The following is a 23,858-nucleotide window of genomic DNA, read 5'->3' on the forward strand; positions in this document are numbered from 1 at the left end:
GCGATTTACATTTATTAAAATCAAGAATGGATGCTGCTTTATTGGGACCCCTACACCTAGTCCTAACCTTACCATTAAACACTTTATTCCCCGTATTAAATACCCGTTAAGCACTTTATTTCCACTTTTCAAATAGTTTCTACTCCTAGCTGAACTGCGATGGGAAAGGGAGAAGAATGAATTCAGTAAATGGACGTTTCGAACAAAAGTTAACGCTACTCGCCTTACTTTTCACGCCACTGATTCTGTTGTTAGCAGGATTTCTTTTGCAATTTTTTTTCTGGTTCTATCAGATAATGGTGGGCGGAGTTAGTGTAAATAGCCTCTGCCAAAAAGGCGTCCCATTTTCACCTGGTAGACATGTTTCAATTAACGATTCTTAATAGTTTTAGTTTTAGTTAACAACAACAACAGCTGTGGAGTTACAATAAAATGTACCAATAAGCCTTAAATCGAAAGATTTTAATACAAACTCAAACTATTTTCTTCAAATTCTTCCAAAATCAGAGGATCTGACACAATTTCCCATTGATTTAGAGCTAATCTTAAATATAAAAAAAAAAAAAAAAACAGCAATTGTCATGGTGACCCTGGACCACAAAACCAGTCATAAAGGTCTTTGTTTTGTTTTTTGTTTTTTTTTATAAATCTGAAAGCTGAATATAAATATGCTTTCCATTGATGTAAGGTTTATTAGAATAGGACAATATTTGGTCGAGATACAACTATTTGAAAATCTGGAATCTGAGGAAATAGCCTTTAAAGTTGTCCAAAAGAAGTCTGCATATTACTACTAATAATCATTTGTATATATATTTACTATACGGAATTTACAAAATGTCTTAATATCCTAATGATTTTTGGCATAAAAGAAAAATGTATAATTTTGACCCATACAATGTAATGTTGGCTATTGCCACAAATATACCCGTGCGACTTATGACTGGTTTTGAGCTCCAGGGTCACATTTGTGTTATTTTTAATTTCTCTTCAGGGATTATAGGACATTAGAAAAATTGTTGATACTTAAATGAACCTCCATTATGTCTTTTGAGCAATGAAAGAGCAACATCTGAGCTATAACATTTCCCTCTATGTACAGATGTAGCAAACATTTATTAATTATTCATGTGTATCAAGAGGAAACTATTTTTCCACATGGTACAAAAAAAAACCCCACCATAGCATGTTCATTCATCATGCTGCATAATGCTCCGTATATATCAGTTCTATCGTCTGGCTTGTGTGTGTTTGGCTGGTATGTATATGTTTATGCGTGTGTAAGTGTGTGTCTGTGAGCAGTGAGCATCTGGGGGTTGTACCCGTGGGCCGGAGAGAGGCTCGCTGACAGGTGGAGCTCTGATTGGCTCGATCACGCCCCACTAACCATGCAAGTCATTACCCACACACACGCTGACCTCTGCAGTCCATGCGTCTGTGCATTCATGTAGGAATCAGCATACAATCATTCCTGTGAGTGTGTGTGTGTGTGTGTGTGTGTGTGTGTGTGTGTGTGTGTGTGTGTGTGTGTGTGTGTGTGTGTGTGTGTGTGTGTGTGTGTGTGTGTGTGTGTGTGTGTGTGTGTGTGTGTGTGTGTGTGTGTGTGTGTGTGTGTGTGTGTGTGTGTGTGTGTGTGTGGCTTACTGGTCCCAGACGCTTCATGAAAGACCATTTCAGTCGCACAGTTCATGCCGCAGCTTTGTATTCCAGCACATAGCGTGTTGTGTTTGTATTTGTCTGGAGCGCGGTCATCACAGCGTGCTCCTCCACGGCCGTGCATCAAAAACCAAGAGAAAATATAAGCAGTTTTACCATGCAACACGTATAAACCCGTGCAACGCGTCTCTCTCTCTCTCTCTCTCTCTCTCTCTCTCTCTCTCTCTCTCTCTCTCTCTCTCTCTCTTTCATGCCGCGCTCGGCATTTGTGTACTGAAAGATTAAGTAGCTCCGAAGGGCCCGTGTTTACAAATATGCAGCCGCCAAACAGGCCAAAGCCTCCGAATGACTGTGGAATACAAATAGCTTTTTTATCAGCGCTGAGCCCCTGCCCAAAGAAATTGTGTTTTCCATCCTTTCCTCTTACGCCAATGAAATATGAAGCTTTATTTTCCTCTCTCTCTATATATATCCCAGATCTGGCAGGAAACTGTTAGTGTTCACCCTACACTCCCTCACACACACACACACACACACACACACACGCTAAAGTAGATGTGAGTGACATGTCACAGCCCATCAAAACTAAAACACTGCCATTATAATCAGTGAAGCCGTCTACCCTGATCAGGACGCGCCTTTTCTTTTTTGACATTTATCAGAGCTACTCTATTAATTATTAGCTATAAAATGATGTTTGTCATGACAACTCTCTGAGTGTTTGGCATGGTCATGAATGTGATAATGTTGATATGTTTGGTCTTGCGGGAATAGATCTGCTGCTGCTGTACAATACAGCACACATGAATTACCCATAGCAGATTTATACAGGTGGAGCTGGGGAGGTGGAGGGTTTCTGAAAGCGCGCAGCAACTGCTACAGCAAACGCTGACCAGTATTTGAGTGTTGAGCAGCGAGTTCATTGGCTACTGATACAGCAGGAACCAATCAGCTGTGCCCTATAGATAATGATGTGATTGAAAGCAGCCATCCTGCGCCATCTAGAGTTTTTTGTATATCAATTTTGTAGATTATATTCTATTTATATAATATTATTAAGTGTGTATATCATTATATCATTAATTTACATTTATTATTTAGCACAATATACACTTTATACTGTACACCCAATTTCTTTTTTTTTTCTTTTTTTTCTACCCCATTCCTGGGTTGACCGTTTTGGGTCATTTTTGGGGGGGTTATTTTTTCAGTGTGTGGGTAGTTGTTGTGTAACTCAGATCCTGGGTCAGATATAACAACCCAGTGTGTGGGTAGTTGTTGTGTAACTCAGATCCTGGGTCAGATGTAACAACCCAGTGTTTGGGTAGTTTTTGTGTTACCCAGATCCTGGGTCAGATGTAACAACCCAGTGTTTGGGTAGTTTTTGTGTTACTCAGATCCTGGGTCAGACGTAAACACCCAGTGTGTGGGTAGTTTTTGTGTTACTCAGATCCTGGGTCAGATGTAACAACCCAGTGTTTGGGTAGTTTTTGTGTTACTCAGATCCTGGGTCAGATGTAACAACCCAGTGTTTGGGTAGTTTTTGTGTTACCCAGATCCTGGGTCAGACGTAACAACCCAGTGTTTGGGTAGTTTTTGTGTAACTCAGAAACTGGGTCAAACATAACAACCTAGTGTTTGGGTTGTTTTTGTGTTACCCAGATCCTGGGTCCGACGTAACAACCCAGTGTTTGGGTTGTTTTTGTGTTACCCAGATCCTGGGTCAGATGTAACAACCCAGTGTTTGGGTAGTTTTTTTGTTACCCAGATCCTGGGTCAGACGTAACATTTTTACCACTTTAAATCATATTTTATTTCTAATCATTTGCAGTTCTTGTGAAACTAAAAATATGCGTACAATTATTTAATTATTGTAAAATAGCACTCTTGTATATTACTGGATTTACATATATATATATATATATATATATATATATATATATATATATATATATATATATAGAGAGAGAGAGAGAGAGAGAGAGAGAGATTGTCTATCTTACAGCTGTTTGATCTGTGTTAGTGTCTTTAAAACACAAGACCAATGCTGAATAAATAGAAAGACACACAATACAACACAAGACTATCTTGCTCTGGTTTGTTTTACTTGTTCTTACGTTTTTTTACCTCCTCTTTTTTTCTTTCTCTATTGCCCTTTTCCACCGTTTCCACCCTTCATCATTCCCTCGTCCTACTTTTCTTGCTCTGTTGTTCTTTTTCCGGGCCGCACTTTTGTCCCGTCCCTTCCTTCAGCAGGAGCAGTGGGAATATTAGCCAGCAGACAGATCATTTAGGGGTCAGACCTGTGAATGTGTTAATTGTGATTTATAGCTGAACTGAATTTAAGAAGAGCTTTTCCTTATTGACCACCTGAAGCTGAGGCCCTGAAAAAAAAAAATGTTTGCACCATTTCTTTCTCCTTAACAGCGTACGGCGCTCTCAAGGGTTCTGTCAGCCCCAGATACTCACACAATTTTAGGATGAAGCACATTAGATCTAGCGCAAACGAAGCGAGATTCAATTCCGTCGATTATGATCCTGGAGGGCAAGGTCTGTGAGGTGAGCAGGGCACGCTCTCACAGGAAGTGACAGAATGAGGAAGACCGCTGACCTTTACCGTAAAGATGATTCTTCCTCGTACTCTGCTCTATTTCCTGTGCTAATGTCCATCTATAAGTAATGCTCCTACACCGCTGACGACGTCCTCATCTAGGTGCGTCTACATTATTAATGGCTGCTGGGACGTGTGGGGTCAGGAGTGAAGCTGGGTGGCTTTATAAAGACACCAAACAGATTTGTGAGGACTCGTGGGAATTTTGCACTGCTTAACTGTACATAAGCCCTAAACCAAAAACAATCACGTCATAGATTGGATGGATGGATGGATGGATGGATGGATGGATGGATGGATGGATGGATGGATGGATGGATGGATGGATGGATGGATGGATGGATGGATGGATGGATGGATGGATGGATGGACGGACGGACAGACGGAAGGACGGAGAGACAGACAGACAGACAGACAGAAAGATAGACATGGATGGATGGATGGATGGATGGATGGATGGATGGATGGATGGATGGATGGATGGATGGATGGATGGATGGATGGATGGATGGATGGATGGATGGATGGATGGATGGAGATAGATAGATAGATAGATATTTACATGGATGATGGATGGACGGACGGACGGACGGACGGACAGACAGACAGACAGACAGACATGATGGATGGATGGATGGAGGATGGATGGATAGACATGATAGATAGATAGATAGATAGATAGATAGATAGATAGATAGATAGATAGATAGATAGATAGATAGATAGATAGATAGATAGATAGATAGATAGATAGATAGATAGATAGATAGATAGATAGATAGACGATGGATGGATGGATGGATGGATGGATGGATGGATGGATGGATGGATGGATGGATGGATGGATGGATGGATGGATGGATGGATGGATGGATGGATGGATGGACGGACAGATGACATGGATGATGGATGGATGGATGGATGGATGGATGGATGGATGGATGGATGGATGGATGGATGGACGGACAGATAGATAGATATGGATGAAAGTGCTTTGAAGTGCCTTGAAACACGCAGCATTATTTAATGTGTTGATGTAATTTACACTGAAACAGGAAGACAGGGCGGGGCATATCCAAAAGCCCCTCCCCTTTTTTTAAATAGCCAGTAGCGTTTTGTTTCACAGATCGGCCAGAGCCGTTGAGCTCTGTAAAGCGGCAATTCCCTCCTAATCTATAACCGTTTCTCCTCCTAATCTCCTCCATATCGCTTTAAATTAGCATTCTGTGCAGAACTCAAATGGGTCCGATATGATGCGGTTCACATGACTTCATTCGCCCCAAAGGAAAGCATATTTACACGGTCTGAATCATTCCCTATCCCCTATATAGTGCGCTATGTGCCATTCACCATGTAGAAAATAGTAAATGTGTGAACAAGTGACCGATTTCAGCCGCAGCTTCAGCGTCTATAATGTAGGGGGCGGGGCTTCCGATTCAGAGCATTTGATTGGACAGAAAATCTGATTAGAAGCTGAAGTGCAGAGTGATGTCATCAAAAATCATTGATCCATATTAGACTGTACGTTTTGAATGCTTGTATCTTCTAAATGCTGATTTTGAAACACTAGCTTATAGATAACCAGCCATAAAGCTTCCATTTTGATTTCACGGGGACTTTAATCTTGTTCGGTAAACAAACTGTTGTGGCTCTTGTGGTGTATGTTTCCATGCTTTTAGCTCCTCGTCATTCTTACCAAAGGTTAATAGTCCATCCAGACCCTTGAAATGACCCCACGTGTCCCAAGAGGAGATTTGACAAAGCCTGAGCTGTGGCTAGCTGTCCTGAGGACGTTTGAATCGTTAGTGGCCATGAAAAGAGTGGAGAAAGAAGGGTGTATCTGTCCTTCTTCATCAGCAGTCTCCTCTGAGTCGCGGCCCCTCAGGTGCTAACTGTATGTCAGCACAATCAGCGGGGATTCGGTTTGGTGCCTCTTCAGACTCTCAATGCCTCTGCCTCGCCCATTCCACTGCCTCCAATCACACCCGCCTCAGGATGACCCTTATCGCCGGCCGATAAAAATCCACCCTCGGCGGGGAGATAAGAGAAAAAGGGAGGAAAAGGAAGAGTGCATCTGTACGATTAGATAAAGGAGAGGCGCTCTTGACAGACTGAAGGATTTTTAGCCAGAAGATGTTTTGAATGCGAGTATTCAGCGCTCGAGGCTCCAATGCAATTTCCCCGGGATGAAATGATTGTTGTGAGCCGCATTTTTTTCCGACTGGCGTCCTTAGGACATGGACAGTTCCCTTTCTAATCACAGAAGTGTTTACATGAGTACAGCGCCTCTGGCTTTCTCTCTTTCCTGTGTTCTCTCTGTTCCGTCTTTCTCCGGGCGACGCTTTTGGACAGTTTAGTGCTTCGGGTGTCCACACGGGGTGTATGAAAGGTCCGGCGATCCAAAAACACAAATATGTCAATATGCTTCAGTAACTCACACACCCAGATATAGTGTCTGCAGATTGGATCACATTTGATCTGTGCTGATTTTAAAGGGGTCATGAACTGGCTTTTTTTTTTTTTTTTTTTTACTGTTGTCTGAAGTCAACTTATGGCGTTTATGTGGTTTTTACATTCAAAAACATCATAATGAATAAGTAATAGGTTATTTTCTGCCTTGGTTTTGACGCTCTCTGAGAAACACTCGGATTTCATGGGCGTGCCGAACTGAAGACTTGGAAGTAAACGCCCATGGCTAGGATTGGATAATGTTTGCATATTTAATGAGCTTCAGCTACCGTCTGTCCCAGGAATCGTCAAGGGGAAATGCTCAGAGAACTCGCAAAATATCAAACAAACACTAAATCACACCCCGCTCCCGCTGGGGTTATATTCCGCACCCACCCGTTCCCGATGTATATACACTCTTTGTTCACCCACTGTCTGCTTAGAATAATTTTCTTCGCCCATCCCGCTAAATTTAGATCTCCTTTCCAGAATTTCACATTTAAATTTCCACGGAGAAAATAAAAATGTAGTCTGGACAATTTTTTGTTATTATTATTATTTTATCCGCCTTGTCAAGATACAAAATTTGACATTTTGCCTGCCAACACAGTAGGAGAAAAAAATGTTGCAGAGAAAAAATAAATAAAAATGTACAAAAATTGAAGCCTATTTGTTATTTTTATTTGTATTGTCAAAATACAAAATCCGTAACATTTTGCTGAAAAGTGTCAGAGAAAGATAAAAAATACGACGTGTCATCCAAGCTAAATGTCCCGATTTCAACGTCTCTCCTACAAAAGAGAATATAGGCCTATTCAACAATAAGTAATAATAAATTGTAGGCAATATATGAAATTAACGAAAACCGTTTACTTTGCAAAATCAGCTTTTTCCAAACTATTTTAAATATCCATGCAAGAAAAGAATGTCACTGACTGATGACGGTTTCAATACCGAACGTCTTTCCTCCAAAATCCGACCGCAAAGTCTGAATGCTCTCTCGGAAGGTGCACTCGTGGCCGGGATGCAGAGGACATATCTTCCAAGGCTCCTCAGAGCAGGAAACTGGGACTGATCCTTATTCTGCTGTCAGTCATTGACAACCTGCCTGTTCTTTCTGAGGGCCGTATATTTACCACAGGTACAGTCTGCCCTGAGGACCGTTATGCACAAGCTGCGCACGCAGACCCCGCAAATACAATGCATGACGCAGAAAGAACTGGTCCATGAGTGCAGCGCGTGCATAACGGTCCTGAGTGCAGGGTGTATACCGGGTGGTCGATAAGATAAAGATTAAGTAAAGCGAAGATTTGCTGTTTTGAAAGGACGTCGGGAACGTGATATTGAATGACTGACCGTTCCCGTTCAAATTACACCAGAGTTACCGACTGCTACCGTGTTTTAGTCGGAAAGTTAATCCCGCGGCGCAGAATATTTGGTCGGGAATGCAGACCTCTAAAGTAGGGTCGAGCTGGCCGTCGCCATCTTGGCAGCGCGTCATCGCGCGTCACTCCTGGATAACAGAAAATGGGCAAAAAGGCGGGACGTGGGCGCAGCTGAGGTGACGCGATGACTAACAGGCAGCAGACAAACTACAATCCACCTGTCACTCAAAAGTGGCCACGCCCTTAATTATGCAGAACTTTAAGGCTTTATATAATGTAAATGAATGAGTTATAAAAAAATTCACACCCTCACAGTCGTCATGAAGGGCAAAATTAGCCGTATAGACCAAAACCACAATGTGTCCCAGACTGCAAACATGTGTTCTTCTGCTGTACAGTTGGGCATTTTAACATGAGCTCAATGAGATTCTGCTCCTTCTGGAGTCTGTCTCTAGTGGCCAGTCGATGAACTGCAGTTTATGTCCCCTCCGTATTGGCTTCAAGAGAAACTGTGGGAGGTTGCCCCTTGGTCTGACGGCCGAGTTGAAAAATCGGAACTTTGCCGTCAATTTGCGCCGCGTTAACCAATCAGGAGCCTGCTTGCTGCTGTCATGTGGTGATAAACTAATGGCAAGTCAATTGCGGATGAGAAACCCAGCGTAATTTAAAAATACTACTGTTATTGTGTAACAAGAGAATGTACTTGTTTAAAGTTCAAATCTATGGTTTATTTATAAAGAGGAAATTTGTATCTGGTGTTCTTGGAGTTGTGAGCTCCAGTCGATCAGTGGCGCTCAGCGCTCGTTAACCCCGGGAAGAGCAGCCTTACGTCGGCTAGTCCTTCTGACGTTTGCCGCTGGCTCGGATGTCTCCGGCCGATCTTTGCTCTCATGAATCTATCATTTGTTGCCTGCCAAATCGTTTTGACTGAGGGCAAAGTGAAGTTTCATAACTTTATTTTTTTAGGCTATTTAGACTGGGTTGTGTTTTATGTCATATTTAATTTTATTACAGTGATAATCATATATATGCACACTTATTTTCTGAACCACATGTTAATGTGTTTATTTTTATTTTATTTTTAAATGTAAACGAAAAGAGGCGTGGTTGTGTTTTATATTTCGCTTTTTATAAATATACATTCAGTGAAGATGATCCAGGTATGCGTTGCCTGAGCCACATTTGTGTGGCTATTAATGTTTAATATTTTTTTTTTATGAAAATGAAAAGAGGCAGAGTGGTGTTTTATGACATATTTCGTTTAATTGTAGCCTAAAATATACATACAGGAGTGAGAGCGAGCTGTCATCCAGACGCGTCTATTTCGTTTCAAACGCTCGATTTATATGCGTGTCCACAGCGAGTTGGATTCAAAATGTTCGAGCGTCCAACTAGACGCGATAGACATGAATTTGACGCTCTATTCGCATTTGGTGTGAACGCAGCATAATACTGATGCACTTGATGTCATAGAATAAAACGTGAAAGCGTCTTGAGCTTGTGTTCACCACAGACCTTATTTCAGCCATTTAACCAAAATCCCATTTTTGGGGGGAAGTGCTAACATGCTTCCATGTTTTGGCCTACAAAGTGATGTCACACTTGCACCGCTCTATTGGCTCAACCCCGTGGCATGAGTTGAGGCGGGGCAACCTGTGTACCACACAGACGTTTGGTGCTACTAGGGCCACAGAAATGGCACACTGGCGCTCACACTCAAAATCATTCAAAATCTCATGCAAAACTTCCTGGATATGATGTCATACTCAAAGACTTTTGTTTTTGATAATTTATACATCCCAAACAATAATAATAATATAACTGTAGAATTGCTGGAGCTGGAATTTGAATTGAAGCAGAATTGGAGGTTGAATTGGAATGTAACACACTAATGCATTCTGGGGGAAAAATCATTTTAATATATCTATCTAAAAGAAATTAAACGGTAACACTTTACTTAAAGCCTTTGTGTGTAATGCATTATATCTTTTCATAAATAATGTTAGTAAAGTTCAAATTAATTTGAATATTTTCAGATTCCTTGTTACATTACCTTTTTTGCATTATACTTTCCAAACACAAGTGTAACATAAGTATTATAATGTATTACAATTATTCATGAGACCATATAATTCATAACCTGCATTACAAGGCAAAACGAATGCATTGAAATATTTTTTCATTATAAAGTGTTACTTTCTATATATATTTTACTTTATATATATATATATATATATATATATATATATATATATATATATATATATATATATATATATATATATATATATATAGCATATTTATCTATAAAAAATTCAAATGTGTGCATGTTGTGATTCAGAATCCTCTTTGCTACCTCGCTTCAAAAATCTGGAATTGAATTGGAAATGAAAGGCATTCTCAGTTCAGTCCTAAATGGTGCACAACCCTACAACACACACACACACACACACACACACACACGACCATGACGTCATGTCTTTTTCCAGCCACTGACTCTTGTGTGCTTTAACCTTGGCTCAGAGAGAGAGAGAGAGTAATTCTAACCTTAAAAACCTGCTGATTAAAGCTAGTTTGGAGGAATTCGATTCCGCTTAATGCCTTTGGCCCTCCGCCCAGCCCTGACGACGGATCGCCGTTAACATCAACGGACAGCATGTCTTCACTCAGCCGGAGACGTGACCGGCACACACTCTAATGCACACATGTGTGTCCGACGCGGCCTGTCCCCATCAGTTTCATTCTGATCTGTCTCTGTTGATCAGCATCAAACCGCAGCATTGGTATTTCCTGCTCTCCTCCTGTTTCTGCAGACGCAGCATCCTCCGTCCTGTGGTTATCTGTCCAGGCTCATGGTCATTCCCTGCTGATATGAGGACAGTTTGATGTTTTATTTCAGTGGGGCTTTGGGTTAAAGTTCAGAGCGATAAAGCTGGTTGTAGATAAACACTTATTTTCTCAAACACACTGACCTGTTTATCTCCGCTCCATACAAAACATCTGAAAAAACTCTGTCATCTGATTTAGACGGCAAACTATATGAGCCTGTAGGCAAATTTAGTGCATATCTATGAAGGTAGATGGATGGATGGATGGATGGATGGATGGATGGATGGATGGATGGATGGATGGATGGATGGATGGATGGATGGATGGATGGATGGATGGATGACAGATGGATGACAGATGGATGGATGACGGACAGATGGATGGATGGATGGATGGATGGATTGACAGATGGATGGATGATGGACAGATGGATGGATGGATGGATGGATGGATGGATGGATGGATGGATGGATGGATGGATGGATGGACGGATAACAGACAGAACGATGGACAGACAGCCAGAACGACGGACGGATGGACAGATGGATGGATGGATGGATGGATGGATGGATGGATGACAGGCAGAACGACAAACAGACAGCCAGAACGACGGCTAGACAGACGGACGGATGAAAGACAGACGGATGGATGGATGACGGACGGAGAGACAGACAGACAGACGGATGAACGGATGGATGGATGGATGGATAAAGGACAGACAGATGGACAGACAGCCAGAACGACGGACGGATGGACAGATGGATGGATGACAGACAGACAGATGGATGGATGGATGGATGGATGGATAACAGACAGAACGACAGACAGACAGACAGAACGACGGCTAGACAGACGGACGGATGAAAGACAGACGGATGGATGGATGACGGACGGACAGACAGACAGACAGACAGACAGACGGATGGATGGATGGATGGATGACAGCCAGAACGATGGCCAGATGGACGGACGGCCAGACGAATGGATGACAGACAGACGGATGGATGGATGGATGGATGGATGGATGACAGACAGAACGACGGACAGCCAGATGGACGGACAGACGGAAGGATAGATGGATGGATGGATGGATGGACAGATGGATGGATAACGGACAGATGGATGGATGGATGGATGGATGGACGGACGAATGACAGACAGAACGACAGACAGACAGCCAGAACGACGGCTAGACAGACGGACGGATGAAAGACAGACGGATGGATGGATGACGGACGGACAGACAGATAAGCGGATGGACGGATGGATGGATGGATGGATGGATGGATGGATGGATGGATGGATGGATGGACGGATGGATGGATGAAGGACAGACAGATGGATGGATGGATGGATGGATGGATGGATGGATGGATGGATGGATGGATGGATGGATGGATGGATGGACGGATGACAGCCAGAACGATGGCCAGATGGACGGACGGCCAGACGAATGGATGACAGACAGACGGATGGATGGATGACAGACAGAACGATGGACAGCCAAATGGACCGACAGACGGATGGATGGATGGATGGATGGATGGATGGATGGATGGATGGATGGATGGATGGATGGATGGATGGATGGATGGATAGATAGATAGATAGATAGATAGATAGATAGATAGATAGATAGATAGATAGATAGATAGATAGATAGATAGATAGATAGATAGATAGATAGATAGATAGATAGATAGATAGATAGATAGATAGATAGATAGATAAGGAAGGAAGAGCTTTCCAACAGTCAGAGAGTTAAACACAAACACGTTCTGCCTTTATTTCTCACAATGGTTCCAGATTGAGTCTGATTTTACTGTTTGATGTCTTTCTAACCCAGCTTGAGGAAGATGAGTATCAAAGGCATGTTTGCATCATTGAAAGGGCTCATATTCAACACTTTTGTAGCATTTGATTTTTTTCCCCTAAACTTCACTTATAATGTTAGTCAAGTTTTTTCGTAATTTAGTGTTTGATGGTTGTCTTCCGCCCTCTGTGACTTGAGAGTGATACAGGCAGTTGTTGCTCCTGTGTCTTTACGACTGTAAATGACCTCTGTTGTGATTGGCTGACCTCTTCACATGTGTAATGGGAAACTAACGACGCCCACGCCGAGCTGCTGAATACTAAATAGCCGTTAATATGTAAATGTAGCCGGTCATATGTAAATGTGCTCATGATTCTGATATCATTATCATGATGCATGTTTTTTTTTTTAGCTTAGTTTCAATAAATGCTCCGGAGAGGGAGATCTGTGATGTGGTTTGTCTAGATAGTACATCAAATTTGAAATATCCTGTTGTCCATAATGAGCTTGGTGTGCGAGAGTCCATTTTAGTTTGAACGTGACCTCGGTGTCCTTGACATACAGCGCCACTGAAAATGTCAGTATGATATTTGAACGTTTTTAGAGGTTTGAGGTTCATAATTATTAAAAAGTTCATGCAGGAAAAATGACTTTGGAGATTAAAACACCCTGTAGAACCCGGGTTGTTATATAAAACTAAAACCACGAAATAAACCTGAAATAAAGTAAACATTAACAAATGAACTACAAAAACCTCAACTTAAACCCAAGCCAAGAAAACATTTCTCATTTCGATTTAAGCATCTCAATGGTGCTAAAATAGTGTGCTTGTCATCATTTGAAAATGTTCAAAAATGAGCCTCTCCCCAGGGTTCATTGTCTTATCTTATGCAAACAACATATCAGTGTCCCGAGAAAACCATGTACGGCAGAATGAGGAAAAGACTCATATTTCCCCTGTAGGAGATATTTCGATATTGGCATCCAGTTCGGCAGCGATATACCCAACCGAAAGGCACCTTGGCGCCTGTGCGTGTGTGTTTGTGTGTGTGAGCACGTTACTGTGCGTGGGAGCGTGTCTCAGACACGACGGTGGCGCTGATCTAATCGTGTGAATGTAATTAGGCTTTAATTGCTCAGCGTGTGGGCCTCTGGCATCTGTCTGGGACCCAGACGGCAAATAATGCCCTCTGACGCTGTCATCTCCTAATCTCACTGTTACCAAACACCTCAGCACAACTCCCACTGAAACCAGACACCTCCGCGCCGCTGACGGGAGGGTGACGACACACTTTCACTGTACTTGATTCGCGCCGTGCATCGTAATCGGTGCTGGGACGTAACTAGATAAACGTTCATATTGCGCCTCTTTTCCACATGCTAACTGGTTGGAATGAAATAATAAGGCCCAATTCTATTGTATACCCCTTCGCCTTACACTCACCGAAAGGATTATTAGGAACACCTGTTCAATTTCTCATTAATGCAATTATCTAATCAACCAATCACATGGCAGTTGCTTCAATGCATTTAGGGGTGTGGTCCTGGTCTAGACAATCTCCTGAACTCCAAACTGAATGTCAGAATGGGAAAGAAACGTGATTTAAGCAATTTTGAGCGTGGCATGGTTGTTGGTGCCAGACGGGCCGGTCTGAGTATTTCACAATCTGCTCAGTTACTGGGATTTTCAGGCACAACCATTTCTAGGGTTTACAAAGAATGGTGTGAAAAGGGAAAAACATCCAGTATGCGGCAGTCCTGTGGGCGAAAATGCCTTGTTGATGCTAGAGGTCAGAGAAGAATGGGCCGACTGATTCAAGCTGATAGAAGAGCAACTTTGACTGAAATAACCACTCGTTACAACCGAGGTATGCAGCAAAGCATTTGTGAAGCCACAACACACACAACCTTGAGGCGGATGGGCTACAACAGCAGAAGACCCCACCGGGTACCACTCATCTCCACTACAAATAGGAAAGAGAGGCTACAATTTGCACAAGCTCACCAAAATTGGACAGTTGAAGACTGGAAAAATGTTGCCTGGTCTGATGAGTCTCAGAGACATTCAGATGGTAGAGTCAGAATTTGGCGTAAACAGAATGAGAACATGGATCCATCATGCCTTGTTACCACTGTGCAGGCTGGTGGTGGTGGTGTAATGGTGTGGGGGATGTTTTCTTGGCACACTTTAGGCCCCTTAGTGCCAATTGGGCATCGTTTAAATGCCACGGCCTACCTGAGCATTGTTTCTGACCATGTCCATCCCTTTATGACCACCATGTCCCCATCCTCTGATGGCTACTTCCAGCAGGATAATGCGCCATGTCACAAAGCTCGAATCATTTCAAATTGGTTTCTTGAACATGACAATGAGTTCACTGAACTAAAATGGCCCCACAGTCACCAGATCTCAACCCAATAGAGCATCTTTGGGATGTGGTGGAACGGGAGCTTCGTACCCTGGATGTGCATCCCACAAATCTCCATCAACTGCAAGATGCTCTCCTATCAATATGGGCCAACATTTCTAAAGAATGCTTTCAGCACCTTGTTGAATCAATGCCACGTAGAATTAAGGCAGTTCTGACGGCGAAAGAGGGTCAAACACAGTATTAGTATGGTGTTCCTCATAATCCTTTAGGTGAGTGTATGTCCAACGGTAATTGAACACACCTGAACAAGCTAATCAAGGTCTTCAGGATGACTAAAGTTACAGACAGGCGAGTGTTTTTTTCAGGGTTGGAGCTAAACTCTGCAGGGCAGTGGCTCTCCAGGATCAACGTTCCCTACCCCTCCCCTACATCTACCCGTTCCTCCTTCCCCTTGATACAGAGTGGCAAGGCGTAGGGGTGAACATATTCCCCTAAGAAATGGGACACCACTACTATGCCATTACACGTCATTATACCCGTTTCTTTTATTAGTGTCCTGTAACGTTTAACCAGTATGAACAGCAGTGAAGTGCATAGGCTATGTCTAACAGAAATCAGGCGCGAGCACATTTAACAAATTACTCACTTGCGCTGTATTTGGACGTAATAAAACGCAGCTCGTTTTCAGTTCAAAAACGTATGAGCCTTCGAGTTTCCTAAGACAATACAGAATGTAAAATGTACTTCAATAATATTTATTTATAATTTTTAGTAACACTTTATTTTAAGTTGACGTAGTTACACGCTACTACATGTACTTACTATAGTAATAGCAGTAAATTAACACCAAACCTTGACTCAAACCGTAACTTAATTAATATTACTCAGTACTAAGTACAATTGAACTATGTCAGCTTAAAATAAAGTGTAACAAAAAATGTTTATAGTGTATTTAGATTATAATATGTGACTCTTGAGCACAAAACCAGTCATAAGCCGCACTGGTATATTTGTGGCAATAATTATTCATTTTTCTTTTATGCCAGCAATTATTAGGATATTAAGTAAAGATCATGTTCCATGAAGATATTTTGTAAATTTCCTACCGTAAATATATAAAACATTTATTATTACACTGTAAAATAATATTTAAAAAGTAAGTTACCTGGTTGCCTTAAAATTTTAGTTCATTGAAATCAAAAATTTGAGTTAATACAATGAACATTTTTGAGAATCGACATCACCCTTTATTCAAATATTATTAAAATATTTTGTAAGCATGTTGCGTAATTGTGTTTTATTTGTAATAATGCAGTGAAACATGCCAAATTGTGCTATTTTCATGATTTATCATAAAACAAAATTATTTATGTGGTTCAGATACAGTAATATTTTGAGTTTCTATTTATTAAACCAATTTCCTTCATTGTATTAACTCAAATTAGTCATTTCAATGAACTAAAAATTTTAAGGCAACCAGGTTACCTACTTTTTTAAGTTAAACCAACAATATCTTTTTACAGTGTATTTGTAATATGCATTGCTAAGGACAACTTTAAAGGAGATTTTCTCAATATTTAGATTGTTTTGCACCCTCAGATTTTCAAATAGTTGTATCTCGGCCAAATACTGTCAAAAAGGTTGCTGACAGGTTATGACAGGTTTTGTGGTCCAGGGTCACATTGGCTTTAGTTAGCTTCAGACTTTCTTATAATATTTTGTTTATTGTCTTTATGCTTGCAAATGTTGTTCTTTGTTGCAAAAAATAAAATAATAGAATTCATTAAATATATATATTTTTTAAATAATAATATTATTAAGTTACCAGCATTTAAAAAAATAATTATTTTACTGTGGAACGGGATTTTGTTCCTATTTTCTGTTGTTTTATGCATTTTTTTCTTCTTCAATTGTTTCAGATTTTCTTTTTGTTCTGGTAATGAAAATGTGTGTTTTATTTAATGTAAAATAACGCTATCACCTTAATTTAAATACTTGTGTCAGAAAAAACAAAATAACACAAATCACATTTAAATATCCTCTGATTTCTATTAATCAAGGTACTATTTTATCCCTCGTTCGCTTCAATAGTTAGCTACTCTTTTCTAGTAGTCTGTCACATCAAAAATATCTTGACTGTAAATTGAAGCTTGTAGCTTCCCTAACATTAGTTTGAATGTGTGTGTGCGCGTGTGTGTGTGGGAATGATACACTGAGATGAGCTTCATTCCTGTAAAATTCAGCCAGGCGAATGTACAATAAGATCTGAGACAGGTCTCGTAATCCAGTGCTGTAAATAGACTTACAGTCCTCCTGTTATTGACCCGATATGAAGGACACCTTACACACACACACACAAACACACTGAGTGTCTGAAGATCGCGTCCCACTGGATATTTTTATCTGGTTATAAACAGAATCATACGAGGAATGATTGTGTCGTTTTTATATTATAGAATAAGGGAACAAGAAAGCGGGTGTGTGTATAATATTATGATTAACAACCTTTATTGTCCTCATTGTTCAGATTTGTGGCAGTACAGAGCTGTGCACTCGGGTTTATAGAGTTATTGTGCTGATGGTTTGTGTTTATTAACTCCACACTCTTAAAAATAAAAGTTCCTAAAGGATGTCCCATGGACGTTAAAGTTCCACAGAAGCTTTATTTTTTAAGAGTGCTGTTGGTCTGATGCGTGTGTGTTTAACTGACGTGTGTTTTATCTGTGTTTTATTTCAGTGTCTGTACGGCTGCTATGTCCACTCCTCCATCATTCCCACGTTCCACCGCCGCTGTTACTGGCTGCTGCAGGTAAGAGTCCAGCTCTCACTAATTGACAAAACACACACAACCGAGAACAACTTTCATCCCCGTCCTGTCGTCTTGAGCTCTCTGTCTCTCTCTCTCTCTGTCCCGTGCATGAACAGTCTGACAGCGATGGCAGTTATTGAGAGTCATAAACGCTTTTATGGAAGTATATTAGCAGCCAGAGGTCGTCGTACAGACTAGTCGATCAGTTCTAGATGATGCTTTGAGCCTGTTGTCACATCACAGATCAGATGTCCTTGTTCTATTTGGCACTTTATAAGTGAACTACACAGTTCATTTGGGGTGTTCACACACACGCCTAAATCGATGTGAACCGCTCGGAGACCCGTGAAACTACCCAAGTGTTGTCTGGAGACTGACAGAAACCATAAGCGAGCGGGACGTGAGGGTTTTTGCTCCGCAAGCAGCATCAGCGTTTCTCACACACATCATCTCAGCGGTGCGGGAATCAGTCTTCAGCCGCAGCTGATGCTGTGTGCCCAGTCATTTACATCAGGTGAACGGGGACTCGCCGACTAGTAGACCTCACTGGTTAGATTAGTATTCGCGCAGCCCGTAACACACATATGAGGGGTGTGTGTGTGTGTGTTAGGTTTTGCCTCAAGACCAAATGCCCCTCAAGGATAGTAAAACCTGAAATCATCTACACTGTGTGGAGCAGCAAACGGCGCCCATGAGGAAACGACTTAATAAACATACTAAATAATGTCTTTGTGGAAATATAAAAATGCAAAGGGTTCGCTTTAGGAGCAGGGGATAGAAAATATTATTAGTGCAGTATAAAAACAATCAATGGAAAATCCCCACCATGATAGAAAAGCAAGTGTGAGTGTGTGGGTTTATGCTTTAGGGAACACAAGTTGCCTCCAGAAGTGAGCTAAATCTGGCGAAAGCGCACTTTGGGGACTTTCAGGGAGAAACGATTCATATATAACGTTTTTTTTTATTATTATTATTTTTAAAATGCAGAAAGTTTGCTATTAGCCATCATTTAGTCCTTCCAATAGTGCTGATATAACACTGGGACTTTTCACTGTTTGTAATAATAGTGTCTTTCTGACTGAATCGTTTGCTCACCTGATTCATTCAAATGAGTGTCTTTATGAGTGAGTGATCTGAATCCTTACTTTTTGTTCAAACACACAGACTCATTCACTAATAAAACAAGTGACCAGTGGTGTAAAGTGTTTGAGTAAATGTAATTAGTTACTGTACTTAAAGGGTTAGTTCACCCAAAAATGAAAATTCTGTCATTAATTACTCACCCTCATGTCGTTCGACACCCGTAAGACCTCCGTTCATATTCGGAACACAAATGAAGATATTTTTGTTGAAAGCTGATGGCTGAGAAAGGCTTCAGATAGGCCTCCATTGGCATTCAGTACTTTTACACTCCCAAGACCCATTAAAGGCACTTAAAATGTCGTTACAAAGTCCATCTCCCCACAGTGGCTCTACAATAATTTTACAAAGCGACGACAATAGTTTTTGTGCGCAAAAAAAAATCTAAATAACGACTTCATTCAACCTCTTCTTGTCTTCCGTGTGTGCCTCCACGACGCATGCGCGAGAATATGACGTAGCGCCGGCGTTCGGGAATCCATGAAATGCACACTTTAACCCCATTTTGAGCACTACGCCGAGACCTAAAGCACGATCAATGTAGAATCCAACAGCTTAGACACGCGCGTCTTCCTCTGCTTGTAAACAAATCACTTCTGGGTCATGTGTCCGAACGCCGGATCTGCGTCATATTCTCGCGCATGCGTCGTGGCGGCACACACGGAAGACAAGAACAAGTTGGATAAAGGCGTTATTTTGATTTTTTTTGCGCACAAAAACTATTGTCGTCGCTTTGTAAAATTGTTACATAGTTCACCTTTAAATATCTTTTTGGCTACTTTATAGTTTTACTGAGTATTATATATGTTAGCAACTTTTAGTCTCTACTTGACTACATTTTTGAATAAGTTAATGTACTTTTTACTATACATTTGTGATGAGTAATGCAATTTCACATTACATTTTGCATGGCACCTAACTTTTCTGCAGCAGTTTGTTTCTATTATAAAGAAGTGATATCGCCATCTGAGGGCATTGAAGGCACTGTATCTTGTGTGTTTTGCCCTAACTCCAAACTTGTCAACAAGGCTACTTTTCATAAATGCGAGTGCATTGCAGCCGGTGATGAGGCAGAAACCAGCACATCCAGTGCAAGAAGACTTTGACTTTTTAATTTTACTTAACATCATTTTATTTATCCGCTATATTGACGAGACCTTTGTGAAGGATATTGGTTTACTTATGGCCTTTTTGTGCACTGGAGCTTAACTGACACTTGAGTGTTTATTGACGTTTAAGAGGCATTTGTGTTGACCTTGATTTATAGCAATATTGAGGTGTCCAGTTTAATTTTGATTTTAGAAAATAAACACAAATCAATAGTTTCTTATTTTCACTGGCATGTCTCTTAGGTGTTGAGCACTAGTGCATCTTTGAGCCTATATTCAGTACGAGTAAAATATTTAAGTACTGTTAAAATCAGATACTCTAATGGTGATGATACTCAGGGCAACTTTTTGTTAACATCAACCGGCAACCAGGTAAGACACTGGGCCCATGACCGATCTAAAGTATCCAGATAGAATTTTTTTGTCCATTCCCAATGGGAAAGTGGCCAAGCAACATTGCTTTGTAACATTGCCCAGCAACATTGCTCAAAAAGTTGCCCCATGTATCATCACCTTTAGACTTTTACTCAAGTCGTATTTTGGTGACTTGTAACTTGTAATGGAGTCATTTTCGCTGTAAGGAATCTGTACTTTTACTCAAGTATGGTTTTCTCTTTAAACCTCTGCAAATGACTGACCCAGTGAAGAAACCTATACCAAATATGAGACTTACTGGTATGAATATTATAATTAAACTTTATGTGGAGTACTTCTTTATTGCACAATGCACATTATTAAGCCTAAAATGGGTTTTAATGTCACTATTAGTACAGTATGATCTCTGTATAATATCAGCCTTTAAATGCAAGCTATTTAAAGTGTACCTAAAGTATACTTGCAATAGTTCCACTTTTAAATATACTTAAGTATGTCTTTAGTTGGACCTCAGCACCTTTTCTGGATAACTAAAGTGCATTACGCGCAAAATTAGTTGTTCCAATTCAGCAGACTTTAAGTATATCAATTTAGTATACAACAACAGTACAATTACAGGGTATTTATTAGGGCTGAGTAAAAATATAGATTTCTCATCGAATGATTCTAAAATCTCTTTCGCACAATCAGTGTTTCAACCGTACACACTAAAAAATGCTGCTAAATGGCACTAAAAGTGGTTCTTGGCTCGTAATCATAGGGGAACCACTTTTGGTGCTATATAGCAGCATATCTTAACAGGTTCTGTATATGGTAACGGTGCTATATAGCACCATATCTTAACAGGTTCTGTATATGGTAACGGTGCTATATAGCACCTCAGTCATCCCAAAGAACCGCTGAAGAACCACTGAAGCATCAAGATTTGGTGCAATACAGCACTTAAAGTGGTTCCCCTATCATTACGAGCCAAAGAACCACTTTTAGAGTGTAGAAAGACGTCAGTAAAGCAGCAATTTCACGTAACGTCACATTTCCCTCAGAAAAACCCAATCTAGTGTCCATAAACTCATTAGCCAGCTATGATAATTAACTCTAGAGAGGAGCATTTTGATAAATATATGCCCCCTATCACATATTCATTATAATTTGTAATGTTCTTCAATATTTAATGCATGTTTGAATAAATCTGTCAAGTTTTTATGACAGCCACTATTTAAATGTTCATATTTCATCTAACTTTATTATTATAAAATTGTTTACCTTTACCTTTTATTGTACCTTTAATATTATAGTAGGCTACAAACTCCATTTACAGCATTAGTTAAGAGATTTGTTTTCCTTGAGAAAATGTGTCATGTATTGTACCCGATATACATCAATATTAAATCAAATCGAATCAGAAATCGAATCGAATTGCAAGCTTGCGAATCGAAATCGAATCAAATTGTGAAATTTGTGTCAATACCCAGCCCTAGTATTTATACTGAGTACATACATATGTAAATGTATTTGTAGCATACTTGGCATAAAATTTTAGTATATTTATTTTTCACTAGAGTGACTTTGAATCATTTGATTCATTCCCTCAGCCTATTCATTCAAAAACACTGATTCATTCAGTAGCGAATCAAGTGGCTCAGTGCATCTAAAAATTGCATATTGTCTACTACATCTGAATTTGAACTTACTTTGCGATTGTTAAAATAGTATGTTCTATATGGTATGAATATACATAGGGCCCTATCTTGCACCCAGCGCAATTGACTTTGTACACCGACGCATGTGTCATTCCTATTTTGCACCCGCGCAAAGCGCGCTTTTCCCTCCACAGAAGCACGTCGCTAAACTAGTGAATGAACTTGCGCTCCCTGGGCGGTTCAGCGCAAAAAAGGAGGCGTGTTCCGGCGCAAACAATCCCTGGTGCTATTTTGCTGTTCCATTAAACAATTGCGCCACTGACCAGAAAAAACCTAGTCTAAAGTCAGTGGCGCGTTGCGCGTTGTTCATTATGCTATTTTAAGGGCGCATGCTTGACCATAATGTATAGCGTGCACAACGCGCATACACTTTGCTCATGTAATCTACACAGATGCAACAGTTATTTTTGCAAATCATAAATTGTTACACTAAAAAAATATTAACACATGAGATGACGGAAATCATTGTGGTGTGCCACGAAGATGTGAAAAAATAGGCATAAATCTAGCTTACAAATGATTCAGGCTAATTGTAATAATTAAGGATAAGACCTGTTTGCCCAATAGTGGCAAGACATATATGTATATATGGACATCTGACAAATTGGTTTGTCCGTCAAGAACCAGGAAAAAAAATCGACTGAAAAACTGAAAAAACTGAAAGACTGAAAAAAAAAAAGACTGTGAAATCATCTTTACCATAATGTACAACATTACAACTTCACTTCTCTGTCTTTCACTGCTCTTACAAGCACATCAGTCTCCTCGGCTGTGAACCGCTCCTGGCGTGCGCCTGGTAAATACGCCATAATAATAGCAATCCATAATGGAACTTGCGCACCTGCTTTTAAAGGGAATGTTGGATGACGCTCGGATTGGTTTATTCACGTTACGCCCAAACCACACCTATGAATAATGAAGCTACTTCAGACCAACCCATTTTAGATTTGCGCCGGGCGCAAGAGCCATTTATCCCGCCGGGAAAATAGCAACAGCGCCGAGACCCGCCCACAAAGTTACTTGCGCTTCGCGTTTTTACACTTGCGTTTCAGATCGTTAAAATAGGGCCCATAGACTATCATAGTACTCTATCCGCCATGTTACTCTCACAGCCGTTCATAAATCCTCTCCTGTGGCCTCATGGGATAGTAAAGTGTCCATCAAATGCACACTTCAGAATCCTGGGAGAGGTATTAGGTCATCCAGGTATTTTTTTCCTACTGTTTTTCGAATACTACAACTATTTGATTTCGAGTTACTTGAATCATTCCCTTAAATCAGTTCATTCAAAAAAAACGTATTGATTGAGGAATGAAATCCTCACAGTGGTTAACTCTTCTCTGACAGTGAGAGAGACACAGGACAGAAAACACTGATCTCATTGTGTCTCTCCACAGTCTTTCTTGCTCGGAGAGACGCAAAGAAGCAAAATTAACACCGCATACAAACTCCATCAATCAAAGCTGACGGGCAATAATTCACTGCATGTGAAGCACACTCGCACAAGAAAAGAAATGCAGTAAAACTGTGTTTTTAAAATGCGAAGCTGGCGAACGTCACTGATGTAGGCATCACTCTTACGGACCGCTGGAAATCACTCGCATCCGCAGC

The 23,858-nt window shown here is 40.6% G+C and overlaps 1 protein-coding gene across 1 annotated transcript in view; it reads left to right on the forward strand.

The window, feature by feature from the left end:
* The window catches only part of camta1b (calmodulin binding transcription activator 1b), a 478,032-nt gene that overhangs the window by 377,492 nt on the left and 76,682 nt on the right, over positions 1-23,858 (forward strand). Inside the window, exon 6 of the mRNA XM_079844275.1 lies at positions 17,852-17,923. Coding sequence (XP_079700401.1) covers positions 17,852-17,923 — 72 coding nt within the window. The remainder of the gene's footprint in view (positions 1-17,851; positions 17,924-23,858) is intronic.

The sequence above is a fragment of the Gobio gobio genome, assembly GCF_949357685.1.
Source record: "Gobio gobio genome assembly, chromosome: 19".
Classification (NCBI taxonomy): Eukaryota; Metazoa; Chordata; class Actinopteri; order Cypriniformes; family Gobionidae; genus Gobio; species Gobio gobio.